Below are 18,846 nucleotides of genomic sequence, written 5' to 3' on the forward strand. Positions count from 1 at the left end.
AAGTCTTCTGTCAACCGTTTCCCTCTATTCTTCGTTTTCCAGTAGCCTTTTTTGCAGTAAATTTGTTTTTTTTTTTTTTTTTTTTTTTTTTTTTTTTTTTTTTAAGATTATTCACCTCCCCAAGGCCCGAGGGGGGCCACTACAGTCGAGGAGGCTACTCATTTTTTTTTTTTTTTTTTTTTCTGTGTTTTTATTTTATTATTATTATTTTTTTTTTTTTTTAGTTGTTATTCGTGGTGCAACCCTCTCTCAACTCTTAAACTCCGAAACACAAACCTTGCCGAGCAAGGCCGCTGCGCGGAGAAACTAAGTTGAGCGCGGTACTTCCAGGGACGTGGTGGGAGTCGAACTCCGAACCTCTCGCTTACAAAGCGAGCGCTCTTACCACTACACCACTACCACATATAAATTCATATACCGATTAAATTCATATATATACAAATTTTGTTTATAGTTCTTTATACAAATACTCCATTAACTTTAATTCCTTCAAAAAGTTTTTATTTTCTTTTTTTTTTTAAATTATTTATTATAACTTACTTTTGACTTGCTTTGACTAGCTTTTTGTATAATTTGTTTAATAAAACATTATTTTGAACTGACTTGAAAAATTTAAAACTGGCAAATGATTGTTAGGACCAAAAAGAGAATCATCAACTTTTTATATGCATAAGTTAATAATTCGCAAAAGTTTCTTTTCTAACAACTTTTTGTGTAAAAATTTATTTTTTATTTTGTAAAATACTAAATTGTTTATAATACCAACAATTAAAAGTAAGATTTTAACATATGGATGGCAAAATACTTTTAATGAAAGTTAGTCAATGTAAACATATTATTTAAGAAATTTTAAAAGACATGACATCATACTTGAACTTTCAGTATCAACAAGAGTATCTCTTTTAGCTAAGTCCTCTGATCCTTTCACTTTAATTATAGCTTCTTCTAGTAACTTTGGTAACCGTTCATCTTGTAACTTTTTCAAGCGCACTTTTACAAAACCCGCTACATCGATTACCTTTAAAATTGAAACAAAAATAATGTGCACGGGTATTTATTTCTCTTTTTTTTAATAAAAAAAACCTGAATTACCTGAATTTTGTACTGAATAGCTAAACCATTACAAAGAGTTGTTGTTCCTGAAAGAGGAGGTCCTAAGACAGCTATTTTGTACGGTGATAACATGTGTTGTAAAGGAATAATAAACTGACGTGGAGATGTCATGAATTTAACAACAGCTTCATTAGAAGAGAGTAAATACATCTTATCTAAAAAGCTAGAAATAAAAGATTTTAATTTATTTACTTTGTATTTATATACTTTTTAGATAAATATAATTATATATTGAATACCAATACATAATTGTATATTTATATATTATATAAATTGATATAAACAAAATAATTGTGATATTTAAATAACAAACATTACAACAAACACTGTTTGTAATATTGACCAGTAATTCTAGTTTTTTTCGCAAACATTAGTCTCTTCAAACATTCAAGTCTTTTTTTAATTGTTTTTTTGGTTTTTTATTTTCTAGCCCCAGCTAAAACAATAGTTGTAGCATTGTTGAAAATATATTTTGTATTATATTAGGTTAATATATATATATTATATTAGGTTAATTTATATAGGTTGTATTATATTATGTTTATATATATATATATATATATATATATATATATATATATATATATACATATATATTTATATATATAGATATATATATATATATATATATATATATATATATATATATATATATATATATATATATATAGATGTTCGGGCTGATTGACGTTTTTCTGTTCGCCCGTGTTCGTATGGTCCGAACCACCAAACCGGTCAAACACGAGCAACAATAATTTTGTCAAACAACCCGGACACCGGACAGAAAAACTAATGTCGAACCGAACACCGATCGATCACCGAACAGTCATTGAACTAAAAATCTCGAACGTGATCGGACGTCGAACATGTAAAAAAATGACACAAGAATCGGACAATTTTTTGTTGTTGTTGTAATTCTTCATATTTATTGGTATTTCATATTTACAGGTTCGTAGTAATTTCTAATACAGATTTAAGTGAAGTATATACCGGTAGTAAATTGAAAAAAAAAGTTGAGTAAGTTTTCAATAAGTTTTCTTAGTGTTTGTCCTTGGCATTGAAATGGGAATTTTGCAGTTCCTTGTCCATTCGAAGTAGCATCAAGGCTTCAATTGTTTCTGGTGCAAGATTGGCTTTCCTGTCATTAGTAATCAACTTTGCAATGGAACTCATTCGTTCACTTGGGGCTGAGGTAGCAGGAATGGCAAGAACAAAGCTAGATACAATGAACAATACTGGAAATGTCTCTTTATTTTTTCCCCACCACTTTAGTACTTCATTCCCCAAATTTTTTAAATCTTGAACATTTGGTGCCACAACGTCAGTTCTACCATATTGTTCAATTTCATTATTCTCAAGCTGTTGAGTCAATAAAGGAAGAAAGTGAAGGCAAAATGTGGTTAGAAAAAGGCTTGGTAGAGGAGTGCTGCTTTTTCTGAGGTGGAGAATTGGTCGGTGATGAGTTTGTCTTTTCAAAATTACAATATTGTATAAGACGTTGCAGGTTTTCCTTTGTTTCTATAAGCTTGGCAGAAGCATTTTGTCCGAAGACTTTAAAAGACTTGCAAAAAGGAATAAGAAACAAACCACTGCAATGAATATGATTTATTTTGAATTTATCAGACAAAATGTCAGTTGCAAAACTTGACAAGTACGTAATAATATCTCTTTGGTTTTCATAGTCCTGTGTGAAGACCTGAGAATCGTATTGAGTTTCAAAGTCAGAATCATTAACCCAACGCAAGAAGTTTTCAACTGGAAGAGTGTTTGCCAAGTCAGTGTCATCATCAATTATGTAAGACTCAGGATTGTCTGATTCAGGAGTAATGTTCAAAGGAATCTGTGCAAAAGATGAGGAGAAAGACTTGAAGTAATCTTGCATACTAAAATTTAGCAAAATTGGCATATAAATTGTTGGATAGGTTGACCCTTCCAAATCATCACTTGCAGCTTTGAAAACTTTTAAAAATTTAACCAAAACCTCCAACTGATTTTTATCGATTGCCTCAATTGCTACCAATATATTAGTTCCTCGTAAATGAATCAACAATTCATCATACATTAGAAGGACTCCTTTAAAGAGTGCCAGATGTGAATTCCAACGTGTAGCTACATATTTTTTTAGAGTCCGGCTTATTTTGCATTCACATTTCCACTCTTCACGAATGTAACAACTTGATAACAATTGTGAAGAAGATCATGCAAAGATAAGCAATTAATTTTCAGTTCAGATGGTTTAAAAAATATTTTGTCAAAACATTGTTCAAGATGTGGCTGCTACATGAAATTCTTGTCGATTGCAAGATTTCTGGATGAATGTCTGTATCTTCTATTGCTACTACAAAGCCACTATCTTTGAAAGCACTCAAAATATTAGAACCTTGATCAGTAGTGAAAATTATTCGTCTCAGTCCGCCAGCAGTATAGGCATCTACCTTTTTAAAATTGTCAATGAGATATCGAGAGACAACAGTTGCAGTTTTTGAAATAGGAGGTAACACAGAAAAAGCCATTGCCGCCTCCTGTACTTGATTACTTTCAATCTAATGCAGCATCATCGATAGATATGAGTTTCTGTGAAAATCATCAGTCCAAATGTCAGTAGTTATGCCAACACCACTTCTTTCTAGTTTCGCTTTGAGGATTCGGCTGATTGTGATTCTAGACTTTGAAACACTAGTTTTCATGGCTTCAGCAACTTTGTGTTTGGAAGGAAGAATGTCTTTAGCAGTAATATGTCCCCGATAAGTAGCACCAAGTAGAATAGCAGTGTTTATGACAGATTCAAATCCTTCCCCATAAATTGTTACAAATAGATGAAGATCAGCACTAAATAATGCAAAACAACAGAAACAAAACCACTGGAAATTTGTTCATTTAAAATTGCATTAAGTTCAATAACTTCATCTGAAGTCTCATAGATATCTTTTATAACATGCACCATTTTGTATTTTTGTGTAATAAGTTCTCGAAAATGTGTAACTAATATTCACCAATATCCTGTAGTCCAATAAGAATGAAACTTTTAAAAGTCTTGAAATAATTTAAAGCTGTGGTGAATAATCGAAAATAAAACCACAAACAAAAAATAATTCCCATGAAAAAAAGCATGAAAAACACACCTGGAGAATTACTAAACTTTTCTGCGGTCACATACAAAGCTATGATGCGTATATAGAACAATAGACCATTAAAAGTTTACAACAAGATAACAATAGAATTGAAATAAACAAAATATTTAACGTTTATATGTGTGCACATTTCATGCTCTTCAGATATCTGTTCACAAGCAACAAGAGTACAAACGTAGCATAGTTTCGCATACATCGTGATTTTTAATAAAAAAACTTAAACTAGGATAAAACAAAGATTTAAACGATATCAACTATAAACTATAAACTAAAATATACAGTAACCATAACTTAGAATCTCCAGAAAAAATGAATATTTCCACTATAACAATTAACTATTAATTGTAACGCATTTATTTTCCGGTAAACGTCAACTAAATAATCACCCCAGAAACGTCAAAACACAATAATCAAAACAACATACAGAACACTTAAAGGACACTTACTGTACACAGAACTGGACACTGAATCATATTCTCCTCTGAAATTTACTTTTCAATACTGGACACCTGTCCGAATATGGTAATTTACCTTGCACTCTCTAGCACTTATGTAAAATATCACTTCTCTTCCCTCAGAACTACAAAAACCTGATGTGTTCCAAATAAGTGGTGGAACTTTAATAGCTTCCACTGCGAAACAATAGCAAAAGTCTTGAAATAATTTAAAGCTGTGGTGAATAATTTGGATTAAAATGGAATAAATTCAAGAGAGATAATAATGCTGAACAAGTCGTACAACCGAACAGTCGAACACTTTCGGAAAAGTCAATCAATTTTAATCGATTTGGCCCAGAAAATGCCGGCCCGGTCGGACGCCGAACATGGCGGCCATAAAAAAGTCGGACAATGGCGGACATCGGACAAAACATTCTTCAATCAGAACCGAACATTTCGATCACGGACACCGTTGAAAATTTTTCAATTCAAACCGATCAATGATCTTGTAAAAATTTTTTGACTCGGTTGCACATCGGACACAATTTGGCCCATGTCCGACCATCTATATATATATATATATATATATATATATATATATATATATATATATATATATATATATATATATATATATATATATTTATATATAGATCTCACATATTAACAATTTTTGACTTATTATCCCTACTATGTAGTAGGTAAATAAAAAAAAAGTTAGATTAAATCTAAATTTCCATGTGAAAAAAGAGGTCACAAGAGGTAAACCAGATATGTCCAAATGATTCAAGGGTTAAATCGGAGATGTCCACACTGTATAGGAGCGCTTTTTACAACTAATTGTGTAAGACCCAATCAAATTTTATTTTACCTAAAAAAAAACTTTTTCATCATAAAAATGGCGCATAAATGTCAAAGTACAGATACTATAGAAATTCCAAAAAAAAAAAAAAAAAAACTTGGCCGAAAGTAGGAACAAGATAGAAATGAACAATTATCTTCGCATATGTTGGGTTTCCATGTAATTGCAAGCGTTATATGTGTTTTCAGAATACGACAGTTGGAGAGAGGGAGTTTTTACTTATGTACTTTAACAAAATCCAAATAAAGATCAACAAGACAGATTTCTTGTTTCAATGATTGAGGTTTTAAGTGTTAAACGAAGAAGACCTCAATAAAAAGAAGAAAAAAGATTTCTTCATGACCAATCATTCTCTTATAACATCAAAATAACGCGAAATAATAATACTGTTAGAGTTCCAGTTTGCATCAATGCTATCTTATCAATTTTTGGAATTGGATCATCAAAATCAAGAATAGAAAGAATAAGAGGATCACTTGCTAAAAAAAAAGAAATAATATTTTTTATTATTTATTTACTAATTAGTCATTTAAATAAAACACATAATGCACAAATGTGTTTTAACAAAGTTTCTCTCTCAAAAATAATAAAAAAAAAAAATGTGTTTTAACAAAGTTTCTCTCTCAAAAATAATTAAAAAAAAAAAGATTTTATATGAGCTTGAAAGAAAATAGTTTGTTTTTGTTAAGATAATAAAATATTATAAAGCTTGTATATTTGATTATTTTTAAGGAGTTTCTCCTAAAAACCAGCAAGGAAAACATACAAACCGACCTCTAGCCTTTTCAGACCATATTGTAAATAGTATTTATTTTTGAAGAGGATGAAAAAGTCATTATGCATTACATGACACAAAAAAGCTGTATTTACCAGAGAATCTAAATGTCTGATACCAACATATCCTATTCTTGATATTATTTTCTTCCAAGAATTCCCTTCTATGTTACAATACAGACTCAGTTGGAATGGACCTTCTGAAAGAGTTGTCAAATCAAAAGCTTTGGAAAAAAAAGCAATTATCACAAAAATCCCTTTCATGCTTGTACAATGAGAGACTGGCGATTAGCTGTGCTGGCCTACAGGTTTTAAAACATTTTTGCACGCCTGATGCCCAGCAATTTTTTAATGATCTGCCTCACAAAGGTCAGTTAAGTGATGATGAATAAGTACCAGAGTTTTCTGAACTTGAGTGTATTTAAATTAAAAAACAGGTATTGATTAAAGGAAAAAGGAAATTTACTTTAAATTCTTGGTTAATATTGTTTAAAAAAATAATCTTATTTAAAAAAATTGTATAATAAAATATTAATGAGTTTAGAAATGAAAAACTCAAAAAAAATTGGAAATAACATAGTAAAATAAGTCTTCATTTTTTTCTTCAAGCTTCAAAATATTTTTGTTTTCTCAAAATGAAAAAAACGTGACATCACAGGTTTTCCCACTGCACCCTTCATATATATATATATATATATATATATATATATATATATATATATATATATATATATATATATATATATATATATATATATATATATATATATATATATATATATATATATATATATATATATGCACTTTTTAATGTCAAACTTCATAAAAAACTCCTAATATCTACTATGTCCTTCTTTTGCCTTAAGAAAACTGCACTTTTTAATGTCAAACTTCATAAAAAACTCCTAATATCTACTATGTCCTCCTTTTGCCTTAATCACAGCCGATATTTGCTGGGGAATAGATTCATACAATTTAGTTATAAAATCCTGGGGTATGTTGTGCCATTCTCTTTGAAGTACTTTAAAACATTCTTCAGCATTTCGGGGAGCATGTTTGACCTTCTTTCTGTCCAGGTAATCCCATATATGCTCAATTATATTTAAATCTGGACTCTGGGGAGGCCAGGTCATTAATTCCAGTACTCCTTCTGCTGCCATTTCATTTAAATAATTTTTTGCCACTCGGGAACAATGTTTTGGGTCATTGTCCTGCTGCAGAATAAAATTATGACCTATTAGTTTCATTCTGGAAGATACAGCATGGTGCCTTAGGATATCCACATAACATTCCCCGGTGAGTAGCCCCTCTATTTTAATCAAATCACTTATATAGAGTCTCCTCCGTGTTTAATAGTAGGGTTTAAACCCTCGGGCTGATAGACTTCTCCAATTCTTCTTCGAACATATTGGTGTCTTTTTGTTACAAAAATTTCGAATTCAGACTCATCAGTGTACAGAACCCGATTAAACATTTACTGGGCCCAATTTTTGTGTTGTTTTGCATATTTAAGTCGTTTTTCTTTATTGCCATGCCGTAATAATGGTTTTCGAATTGCAACACACCCTCTTAATCCCGTATTGAGTAGGTGTCGCCGAATACAAGAAGAGCTGACATTTTTCCGAGTTGCTGTGTTAATGTCCTTTGTCAACTCATTTGATGTTTTTTTCCTATTTCTTAAAGAAAGGGCTTTCAAAAATTTATATTCATCTTTTATTAGCTTAGGAGGTCTACCACTTTTCTTTCTATCTTTAAGGGAGCCAGTTTCTCTAAATTTTTTAATGATTTCTGCAACAGCAGTCTTTGAATATCCTGTTTTAGATGAAATTTGGCGCTGCAAATAACCTTCTTTATGAAGTACAATAGCCTTTTGTATCTTTATTTTAGATATTTTACCCATTTATTTAATCTAAAAACAAAACTAAACATTTAAAAATAAAATCAAACATTTAATTTATCTAAAAAATTGTTAATAGGTCAGTTCTGTATATATATATATATATATATATATATATATATATATATATATATATATATATATATATATATATATATATATATATATATATATATATATATATATATATATATATATATATATATATATATATATACACACAGTTCTGTATACATATATATATATATATATATATATATATATATATATATATATATATATATATATATATATATATATATATATATATATATATATATAATGCGGTAGTGGTGTAGTGGTAAGAGTGCTGGCTTTGTAAGCAAGAGGTTCGGAGTTCGACTCCCACCATGTCCCTGAAAGTAGAGCGCTCAACTTAGTTTCTCCGCGCAGCGGCCTTGCTCGGCAAGGTTCGTGTTTCAGAGTTAAAGAGTTGAAAGAGGGTTGCACTACGAATAACAACTAAAAAATAAAAAACACAAAAAAATGAGTAGCCTCCTCGACTGTAGTGGCACCCCCTCAGGCCTTGGGGAGGTGAATAATCTAAAAAAAAAAAAAATATATATATATATACACACACACATATATATATATATATATATATATATATATATATATATATACACACATATATATATATATATATATATATATATTTATATATATATATATATATATATTTATATATATATATATATATATATATATATATATATATTTATATATATATGTATGTATATATAAATTTTGTGCAGACGTTTATTAAAGTATGGAGTAATGTTTAAATTTAACAAGTCTTCAGAGTTTATATTTCAAACTTAAACCATTATTTTGAACTGTTACACTCCCTAAAATATCCTGGACCAAATTTTAAACACTGCCAAACATATATATACAGCAAATAAAAGTTATAACAAAAATATGATTATAAAACCTTTCACCTGACAGCATACTCTGGGTGGCCATTTACCATTTCACCACTTTGGAATGCAACAGGACACAAGGTACCCCATTTGCTGCGCCTCCATCTATATCCAGGTGTAACCAATCCAATACCAGATAAACTTCGTAATATCTCATCACTTTTTTCATCTTGGGAAAATTCTACTAGGTTATCTGCATTAATAAGTTTTCCAGGAACAAAAACTTGGTTTATTGATTCAAACTCCATTCTTTGAAGTAAACTCTAAAAAAAATGTACTTTTCTTTTTAAGTACATGAGTATTCAAAATGGGTGTTTACAATTTGGTAAAATATTATTTATTAAAAAAAAAGCTACAATAACTATTTTTTATTAAAATAAATTATTATAACTAATTTTTTTTGCAAGAAACAAAAATTTTTTTGAAACATTTTTATTTTTAAAATTGTTACTATTTATACTTGGTTTTGATTTTTTTTTTTTTTCATAACCTAGCTACCAGTACCTACCATGTAAACAAGCTTTGGTGATAAATTGCCATCAAGTTCAATTAACTTTTGTTGGTCATGCTCTGACATCAAATTCTATGGATAAGAAATAAAATACTTTTAAGATTGCAATTATAAACAAATAAATTTAATAAACTATTAAAAAATAAAAAAAGATGTAAAAAAAATGTTTAATGAAATGTTTTGCTTAAATAAAATTTAAATAAAAGTCAAATGTTGACAACTTTTAAAGTGGATTCTTCTGATGCAAATTAAACTTTGTGTTTGACTAACAACTAATAACTACAGGAGAATCCGATGAGGCATTTAAGATATTAACAGTAGATGTAGAATCAATATTAATAACCTCTAAACACTTATAAACTTTTTCTTTATAGTTAATCAAAGTATCATTCAAACTTCCAGCAAGCTCCTCATAACGTAACAGCAATCTTAGCACAATGCTTGATTTCTAAGTTAGAATAATAAAACTATATATTTGAATCATGGTCATTAACATAATCACACTCATCACAACCCTGATTATGATTATCATTATGATCACAGTTATGATCATCATAACCATAATAATCATGATCATCATCATACTCACATTAATAATAACAAGATTATTATCCTGGTTATCCTCATCTTTCTGTTCATTGTCTTCATGACCATCTTCTTGTCCAGTTTCTTCTAAACTTTTTTCTCCAATTGTTGAGTTAGATTTATTTTCTATTAAAGCATTGTCATTTTCATCATTGTAAAACTCCACTGTGTATGAGTCATTTGTTACAGGATCAACCTTCAAATTGTTGCATCGTTTTAAAAGATCGTCGTCAGAAATCTTAAAAAAATAAAACATTACAAAAGTAAAACAAATGAGATGAAATCAAAATTTTTTATTTTTTTATATTTTGGTAAACTTTAAAAAACTTTAAATGTTTTTAACTAGAAAAAAACCATCATAAACATTTAAAAAAATGTTTTAAAGGTTTTGAATCATTTAATTTAAGAGTTTTTTACAATGCATTAAGATTAATGCATTAATTATGCATAAAAGATTAATGCATTAATTATGCATAAAAGATTAATGCATTAATTATGCGTAAAAGATTATCATTTAATATTGCAATAGTTTCATTTACATATTTAAAGATTAACATGTAAAATGTAAAATAAAAATTTTCGAAAATAAAGATCATAGTTTGGAAAAAGAATTTTAAAATAAACTGTTACATAGGATGACTAATGTTGTTGTCAGGTGTGGTGACTGATTTTGTTGTCAGATGTGGTAAGCATTATTGCACTTTGCACTTTGATGTGGTAACTTATGCAAGCAAAGTCTTGTAACTAGTTTTGTTACTAGGTATGGTATCTGACCCAGTAATCTATGTTATTTTCCAAATGTTTAAGTTTAATTTTCTTCTATAAAAAGGCATACAAATTATTACTAGCTTGAAAGTTGTAGATATTTAAAATTGATAACAAGCACATATATTTAAATCATCCACAAACACATATATTTAAACATCAAGTACATATATTCAAGACATCCACAAGCACATATATAGTATAGGAGTATAAACTTTAAATAAATTTAAATTTAAGTTATTCAGGAGGCCTACCCATTTATGTGGTTTTATTCATTATAACTAAATTACTAACTATGCTATAAAAATCTGTGTTAAGCATTAAACACAGATTGTGGTCTGTGTTTAAGCATTAAACCAACCATTTAAAGATTTTCATGTAAATTTGAGGACCTTGATTGACCCCTAATTATTTTTTAAGCATTCTAAAATTTTTAAAATAGAATCAGGCAATCACATAAGTTGTGTATTTTTTTGTAATTTTTGTAATTTTTTGTAATTTGTAAACTTTTGTAATTTTTTAGCACTTTTTGGGACACCCTAGTATATATCATGGCTGTTTTACTCAATGTAAAAGCGAGCATGACGTCACAAGTTTATTAAAAAAAAGTATTTCTGCATAAAAAGTATAAAAATTCACTAGATAAGTGTAACTTTCCTTATGTTAAGCAATTAATTAAGGCAAATAAAATTACTAACAATGTCATTTCCATTTTAACAAAAGTCTTGAAAATAAGAAGCGTTTTATTTAGTTTTATGAGCTTTCTTTTGCTGACTGATTTTGATATGCCTAGTAATGATGAGTTTGATAAAATTTGCCTAAAGTTTACACACCAAAAAAGAAATATAAACAAAATTTTGAAGCTATAAAAAACAGATTTTTCTGTTTAATTTGATCAATTAACTTCTGAAAATAAAATAAATGTGGAGCAAATAGAGAAATTTAAAATCCAGGTATTTAAGTTGGAAGATCAAATTACAGATTTAATTTCTAAAAATAGGGCCCTCAACATACATTGCAACTTATTAAGTTCTTAATTAGAGACTATGAGTATTAGGCTAAAACAGGAGAACTTATTTAAAAAAAAAACTAAAAACAACATAATGTAAACTTGCATCTGCTTGTGCCAAAATGCAAGATTGCTAAAGAAAAATTAAATTAAAAAAAATATATATTTAAAAATTAGTGATATAAACTAGAACAGTTGACAATTTGCAAATGTTTTGTTAGCGATGACATGGATTTAGTTGATGTTGATTCTTATTTAGACTATGACAACATTAGTTCTAAAGAATTAAACTGAGAATTTAAGTTCGGTAAACCATAGAATAGTTGGTAAAAAATATACTTACATTAAGTTATGGCATGGTAAACCTTATTCTAAATTAATTAGACATGTTGCAGCTAGACAATCTAAACTTGCTTTTATATTCCTTAAACTATTATTTTGCTCAGATTTAGAAACTGATTTGTCTATGTTGTTTTGCAATTCTCTATCTTGTGTGAAGTCAATATTTTATTGTGCAAATAAGTTAGGTTTAGTTATACAGTTAAGTGTTTCTGATACTATAAAGCTGCAAAACTAATTAAGAATACCAACAGCTGAATTCCAAAGGCTAAGACTTATTCTGTGTAATCTTGGTGCAAGGATTTTCCTATCTGAGCCCAAGATGACAAGAACAAGAAATATGGGCAATGCATGTCAGTAAAAAACATGTTACTGTAAAGTCCATATTGCTTTATCCATTTACGAATGAAGCACCTTGTTAATTATTAATATTGATGGTTAAGAACTTGCCAATTTATATTGGAGAGGTTTTTAACTGTCTTTAAATTCAGAGCCATCTCAATTCAGATGTTAGTTATGGTAAAGAGTTGTGGCTACTTATTGCTTGGGATAAGGGTAGAAAGTATACGAAATTCCATTTTAAAGTTGTCATTTCTAAATCATCAGGTTCTGTATATGATGTTCATTTATTTTGTATGTATCAGGGTTTAGTCTGTTGCAAGAAGACACTTGCATTATTTATTATTTATACTTGCGACATTAAATAATTGTCAAATTTAAAACTTAAAGGCAAAAATTTTAGGTTTTTTCTAGGGTGGAGATTTTCATTTCATTGTTGATGCTCTGGGACACTAGTGTTCAACTGCTAGGTTCCCTAGTTCTACAGACCTAGTTGAACTAGATTGAATGCCTCACACATCTACTAATTGTAACATCACAAGGAGTACAATACAATCTCTGGAAAGTGCTGACAATAAGAACTTGTGTGAGAATAGACATTGTGGAAACTTAAGAGCCCTACATAAGTTTCGTAATTCAATTGATTTTCAGCACTTAGCTTTACCACGTAATTATAGAAAATGTAGTTCCTCCTGTTTCGCATATTGTGTTAGGAATAGTGTATAAGTTAATTGATAAATATTTGAAATTACATGCTTCATTCAAAAATAATTGTTAAATAATCGAAAAAGATTTGAAAAGCAATAACTGTTAACTAACAAACATTGAAACAAGATCTTAAAAATCAGAGTTTATTTAGAAATACGAAAAACTAAGTACATAGTTTGAAAATAAATATCAAAAAAAAAAATTTTTCATTAATAAATTTATTTCTCTGTTTTAAAAAGAAATTTTAAAAAACATAGTTCATTCAATGTTTTGCTTGATAACCTATTTCTTTTTTTTGTAACAAAATCACTGGCAGTGGAAGAATTTTGTTTGTTTTGCGTTGATGTAGGTTTTATTGTTGACTCCTTAAGAAGTTCTAAATTTTTTGTTCTGGAACCAGTTGTTTGAAAAATATTGCATTCTTGTCTTATTATTTTACAGTAATACAATCCAAAACATTAATTTTCTTTAACAGTGTCTTCAATTGATAAATTTAATTGTTCTTGAAGCTATAACTGAACTTTATCACTGCATTCTAATTCCGCTTCTGCATTAACAAAATCATTGCTGTTCTCATCTCTCTCTGTTTCCAAGTTGGATTACAATCTATATAGTCCAAGTTTCCAATTGGATTACAATCTATATAGTATGGCTTCCGCAGTTTTATAGATCTCATTCTTTGGTGCAGAATTAAAAAAAGAAGAAGCAAGAGCATCTTTATCATCAGAACTTGGATTTTGTAAAAATTTATACAGAGATAAAATGTTTTTATTTCTTCTGATATTGATTTCTTCTTTTATTTTCTGCAGAAATTCTTGACTTAATTTAAAATCAACTTCCTTTTAATGCAGTTAGTAATGTGGAATCTTCTCGGCTTATACTCTCAACAGTTAAACTAACAGGCACTAGAACAATTAATAATGTTTCTGCAATATTGACACAATGATCTTTTCATAGATGATTTAAGTTTAGTTCTGATAAAGCCTTTTTAACGGCATTCTTTATTCTTAAAAATTGTTTTATCAAAATTTCCATCTATTCCATCTTGTTTTGCAATCCAAAAGTAAAGCTTTTTGTAAGTAAGTAAGCTTTTAAAAGTAAAAGTTCTTTCTCAGTAACATATCTTTGTAATACATCATTTTTTATAGAAGATTTTTTAAATTTCTTTACAACTCTCTGTATACATTCAATTGTATCTTTAATTGAAATATTCAATTGCAGCACTCATTTTCTGAAAAATTATACTCATCTTCAACATCTTCATCCGAATCATTGGTATAACCATTGTTTTTATCTTTTCTTTTTCCAGTATAAAATGTTTTTATAACTGCTAGATGTAAAGCATGATTGTAACATAATTGCAGATAAACAGGAGACAATCTCACAAATTTTCGCATAACAAACGGTCTGTCACTCATAACAGCTACAATATCTTTGTCTAAGCATAGATCAAAGATCTTTAATTTTTTTTACTATTTATAGCGTCTTTTCTGCTGTACAACTACTTTCAATATATATTAAACCCAGATTGTACAAATCTTTAGAATTTACATATAAATGAACATCCATAAATCTCTTATTTTTAAGAGTGATCCATTCATCAATAGATACACAGAACTTTTTCTGTTCCTCTTTTAATTTCTTAATATTTTTTACTAGCTCCTCTTTCTAAATATTATAAAAGTCCATCATTAATTGTCATACCTTACAGGGATAGCTTAAATCCTCTTGCAGTCTTACTCTGTCGTATAAACTCACTTTTAGCTATCTGGTTAAAGGAGAATATATCTACAGCTGCCATTTTAGATATTATTTTTTCCAAAGTTGCCCCTTTTATGAATGTTAAAATTGTTTGATTATTTGTACAACTCAATCGCTGCTTCACTTATTGGCAAAATGTACGACAATGATGATGTGGAACAGTTACTATTGTTTTCGACTTCTTTTCTTTGAAATTCGTTGTAGATTCATTGTAGACACCTTGTAGATGTCGGTGTTGGCTATTAGTTGACGAATTTTTGCATAAGTTTTTTGCTGCAAATATTGCATATAGCATATTCCAAATCACATTCTTCCTTTTTAAAATAATCCTACACATCTTTAAATGTTTTGCTCATTTCTTTTAATAAAAAACTATTTACATAAGTTAAATATCTAAATGATAAGAAAAAATCTATGGAGAAGTTGGGTTTACAAAGTTTATTGAACAAACTATTTTTAAAATTTATTTTTTATTGATTATAAGAAGAATTGCAGTAGGGAAATCAAATTATAAAAGTTATTGATACTTAATAATAGTTATCATATCTAACAAAATATTTACACTAAATTATATAACTAACCATTTGCAGATACCAACATGCATTGCATTATGGCGATTTTATTTTATAAGTAATGTTTCAGAACTTAGAATTTGTTCTCTTTTTTATACACTAGATAGTTTTAAGCCAAGTTAAAATCCCGTGACATTTATTTATAATTACAAAATTATAAATAGTTACTTTACAGTTACAGTCAATAACATGTAAACATAATTTACCAACATGAAAAAACACTAACACGCTTCTCCACTTGTCAACTAACACTTATTGCATTAGTTCACCATATATTAGTAATATATGTAAGTAAAATATAATAAAAAGTTCCTATTTTAATCCCTTTTATTATTATTTCCCTTAATATTCAAATTTAAATTCTTTAAAATTGAATTTAAAAGATCTTTATACGCGCATCAACACCACAGACAACACAGTACAATTTAAATTAAAGAAATTGCAATTTGAACTTGGTGGTAGCGTGCCAACAATAACTTTTTAATTTTCTCGAAAAATATCAAACAATTTCTCAAGAAATGAGAAAAATTTAAAACATAAAATTTCTTGAGAAATTCTCAAGAAAGAATTCTCGAGAATAAACACTGAAGACTAATACTCTTTAGTGTTTATTCTCGACTGAAGTAGATTAAAAAAACTCCATTTTATAAATCCTTGATTTATAAAATGGAGTTTTTTTAATCTACTTCAGTATGCTTGTGTAATGTTTTTTTCAGTATTTAATGTCCTTTGTTATACGTTACATTGATTTTATATACTAGATGCCCATTCAGAAGAATCTTATCTTCAGAAGTTCAAGTTCTAACCTATCTCTGCAGTTGTATAAGCATTACAGTTTATTTCAGTTAAATGGTAAGTAAATTTAAATCTTGGCTCTGGTTAAAAAATGAAATGTAAACCTAGTATCAACTGGATGTACAAAGATAGTTTACTACATAAATAAGTTATCTATGGAGCATTTAAACCCATTTGAAGACATATTTTGTACACTGCAAAAAGTCTGATTCTTATCTAGAACATTTTTTACTTGTTTTACTTAAAATGATTAAAGCAATTTTTTACTTTTTTGGTTTAAGAAAAAATTTACTTGAAATTTTGAAAAAATAATAATTTCCTTGAAATAAGTAACTACATTTTTAAATACAAATCTAGTGGGTATTTACTTATTTTTAAAAAGCCCACCAAGTTTGACAAGGTATAAAAACTTGCATCAGGTTGTTCGATTTTATATTTCATTTGATTATATTATTATTTGATTTTATTATTCACGAAAAATTTTTTCAACTAACTCATCAAATTTTTTTTTCAATGTGGCAATGTGTTCAATGGCGATAAATTGTGTTCAATGTGGCAACGTGGTATAAAAACACTTAAGTCAAATCTATTTATTTATTTATTATTATTATTATTTTTTATTTACTATTTCTTTTACTGATCTTTCTTTACTATTAATAAATGGGTTATTATTAACAAATGGGTTATTGATTGTTGTATTATTGTTCAACGATTTATGAGATTTAACTTTCCAACAAGAAATAATATAATTCGAATTCGTAATTGTTTGATCTGAATTATTCTTTTCATTTAGGTTTGTTATTTGACTAATATAATCTAATCTTTTTTAATTTATTTGTACTGATTCTAAATCATAAATGAGTGCAGGCGGTGAGATCTGTTGCAAGGACACGCCCCTGACGAGTGGCGTTAGTGCAGGTCTCGGGCTCACCGAAACATCATTGGTGATCGCAGTGCATTCCTGAGGAGGGGGATCACCATTATGCACTACTTAATTCTGATTGGTTACCATGGCACCAACATTTTTTTACCTCTTACACCCACGTATTATAGCGCTTTGTGAGCTTTATATTATGAATTTGTTACATTAATGACATTTATATACTTTTATCTCACACAGGTGATTATCAGTTTTCAGTTGATTATCTAGAGTTTAGACCATATATAGTAGCACATTTACTAGCCTATTTTTTCTTTTTATATTGCTCGTACTTATATTTTGTATCATTTTACTTTATATTTTGTTATCTACTTATTTTATTGTTTTTGTATGGTGCGATAATTTTAGCCATGGTTGCCTTTAATGAACCAGCGGATCGATATTGACTTGTTTACTCATAGACCATTGTTTTATCATTTGTTTAGGATGACTAGAGCGTGAGCTATTGTTCACCTTATCCCTGAGTCCTAAAATTTTATTCCTCCTACAAAATAGTCTTTACATTCATTTATGATTCTCACCCAATGACATCATCTACAATCTACTTCTATTTCCACATCTCCCAGATCTACGTGACTGGACGGCTCCGTTGGTCACTTTTTGCGATCATTGTGTCGCATAAACAAACATATTTTTAAAAAAAAATTAACGTATATATAATAAAAATAAAATGGCATATCTACATAATAAAAATAAAATGGTATATCAACATAATAAAAAGTCAATTTTAGATATCTGTTTTTGAAGAGGGTTTCTACTTTCCATATGCTCTTCTAATAAATAATCTATATCAAGTTTGATGGGTACATATTCATTATCATCATAGTGGGAAAGATGTTATGCAGTGGAGTAGTTATACTTTAAAAAATAACTAACTATATTATTTTTGTTTGTTTTGTAGCTAGCATAACCAACATAGATGATTTTTTGACTTTATGAAAATCCCGAGAAAATATTTTAACAAAAAATCCTGAAAATCGAGGAAAAAAACACGGTCAACAAATTGACAAAGGTATGTGGGTAAATTCTGGAACGTCGGTAAAGGGATAGTAACTAAACATATACTATATATATATATATATATATATATATATATATATATATATATATATATATATATATATATATATATATATATATATATATATATATATATATATATATATATATATATAAACACTACTAAACTACCGAAAGTAGTTCAAATGTAACATCTCAGTTTTACTGTAAACAACCTGCAAAGCGTAATAATTTATTTACTTTTTAAATATAAAATATCAGGCAATGATTAAGAAATTATTACTTTTTATTCTTATAACTTTCTGCTGCAAAACATTTGTCAGTTT

General features: G+C 28.3%; 1 protein-coding gene across 6 annotated transcripts in view; it reads right to left on the reverse strand.

Moving 5' to 3' along the window:
* LOC100197590 (adenylate kinase 9) overlaps positions 1 to 18,846 on the reverse strand; it is a 91,578-nt gene that overhangs the window by 32,402 nt on the left and 40,330 nt on the right. For all 6 annotated transcript variants that reach the window (XM_065793393.1, XM_065793395.1, XM_065793396.1 and 3 more), the window contains 6 exons: positions 10,277 to 10,510; positions 10,031 to 10,135; positions 9,685 to 9,759; positions 9,195 to 9,439; positions 1,093 to 1,276; positions 871 to 1,018 (listed from right to left, as the gene is read on the reverse strand). In XM_065793393.1, coding sequence (XP_065649465.1) covers positions 871 to 1,018; positions 1,093 to 1,276; positions 9,195 to 9,439; positions 9,685 to 9,759; positions 10,031 to 10,135; positions 10,277 to 10,510 — 991 coding nt within the window. The remainder of the gene's footprint in view (positions 1 to 870; positions 1,019 to 1,092; positions 1,277 to 9,194; positions 9,440 to 9,684; positions 9,760 to 10,030; positions 10,136 to 10,276; positions 10,511 to 18,846) is intronic.

This window comes from Hydra vulgaris, chromosome 03 (genome assembly GCF_038396675.1).
Source record: "Hydra vulgaris chromosome 03, alternate assembly HydraT2T_AEP".
Lineage (NCBI taxonomy): Eukaryota > Metazoa > Cnidaria > Hydrozoa > Anthoathecata > Hydridae > Hydra > Hydra vulgaris.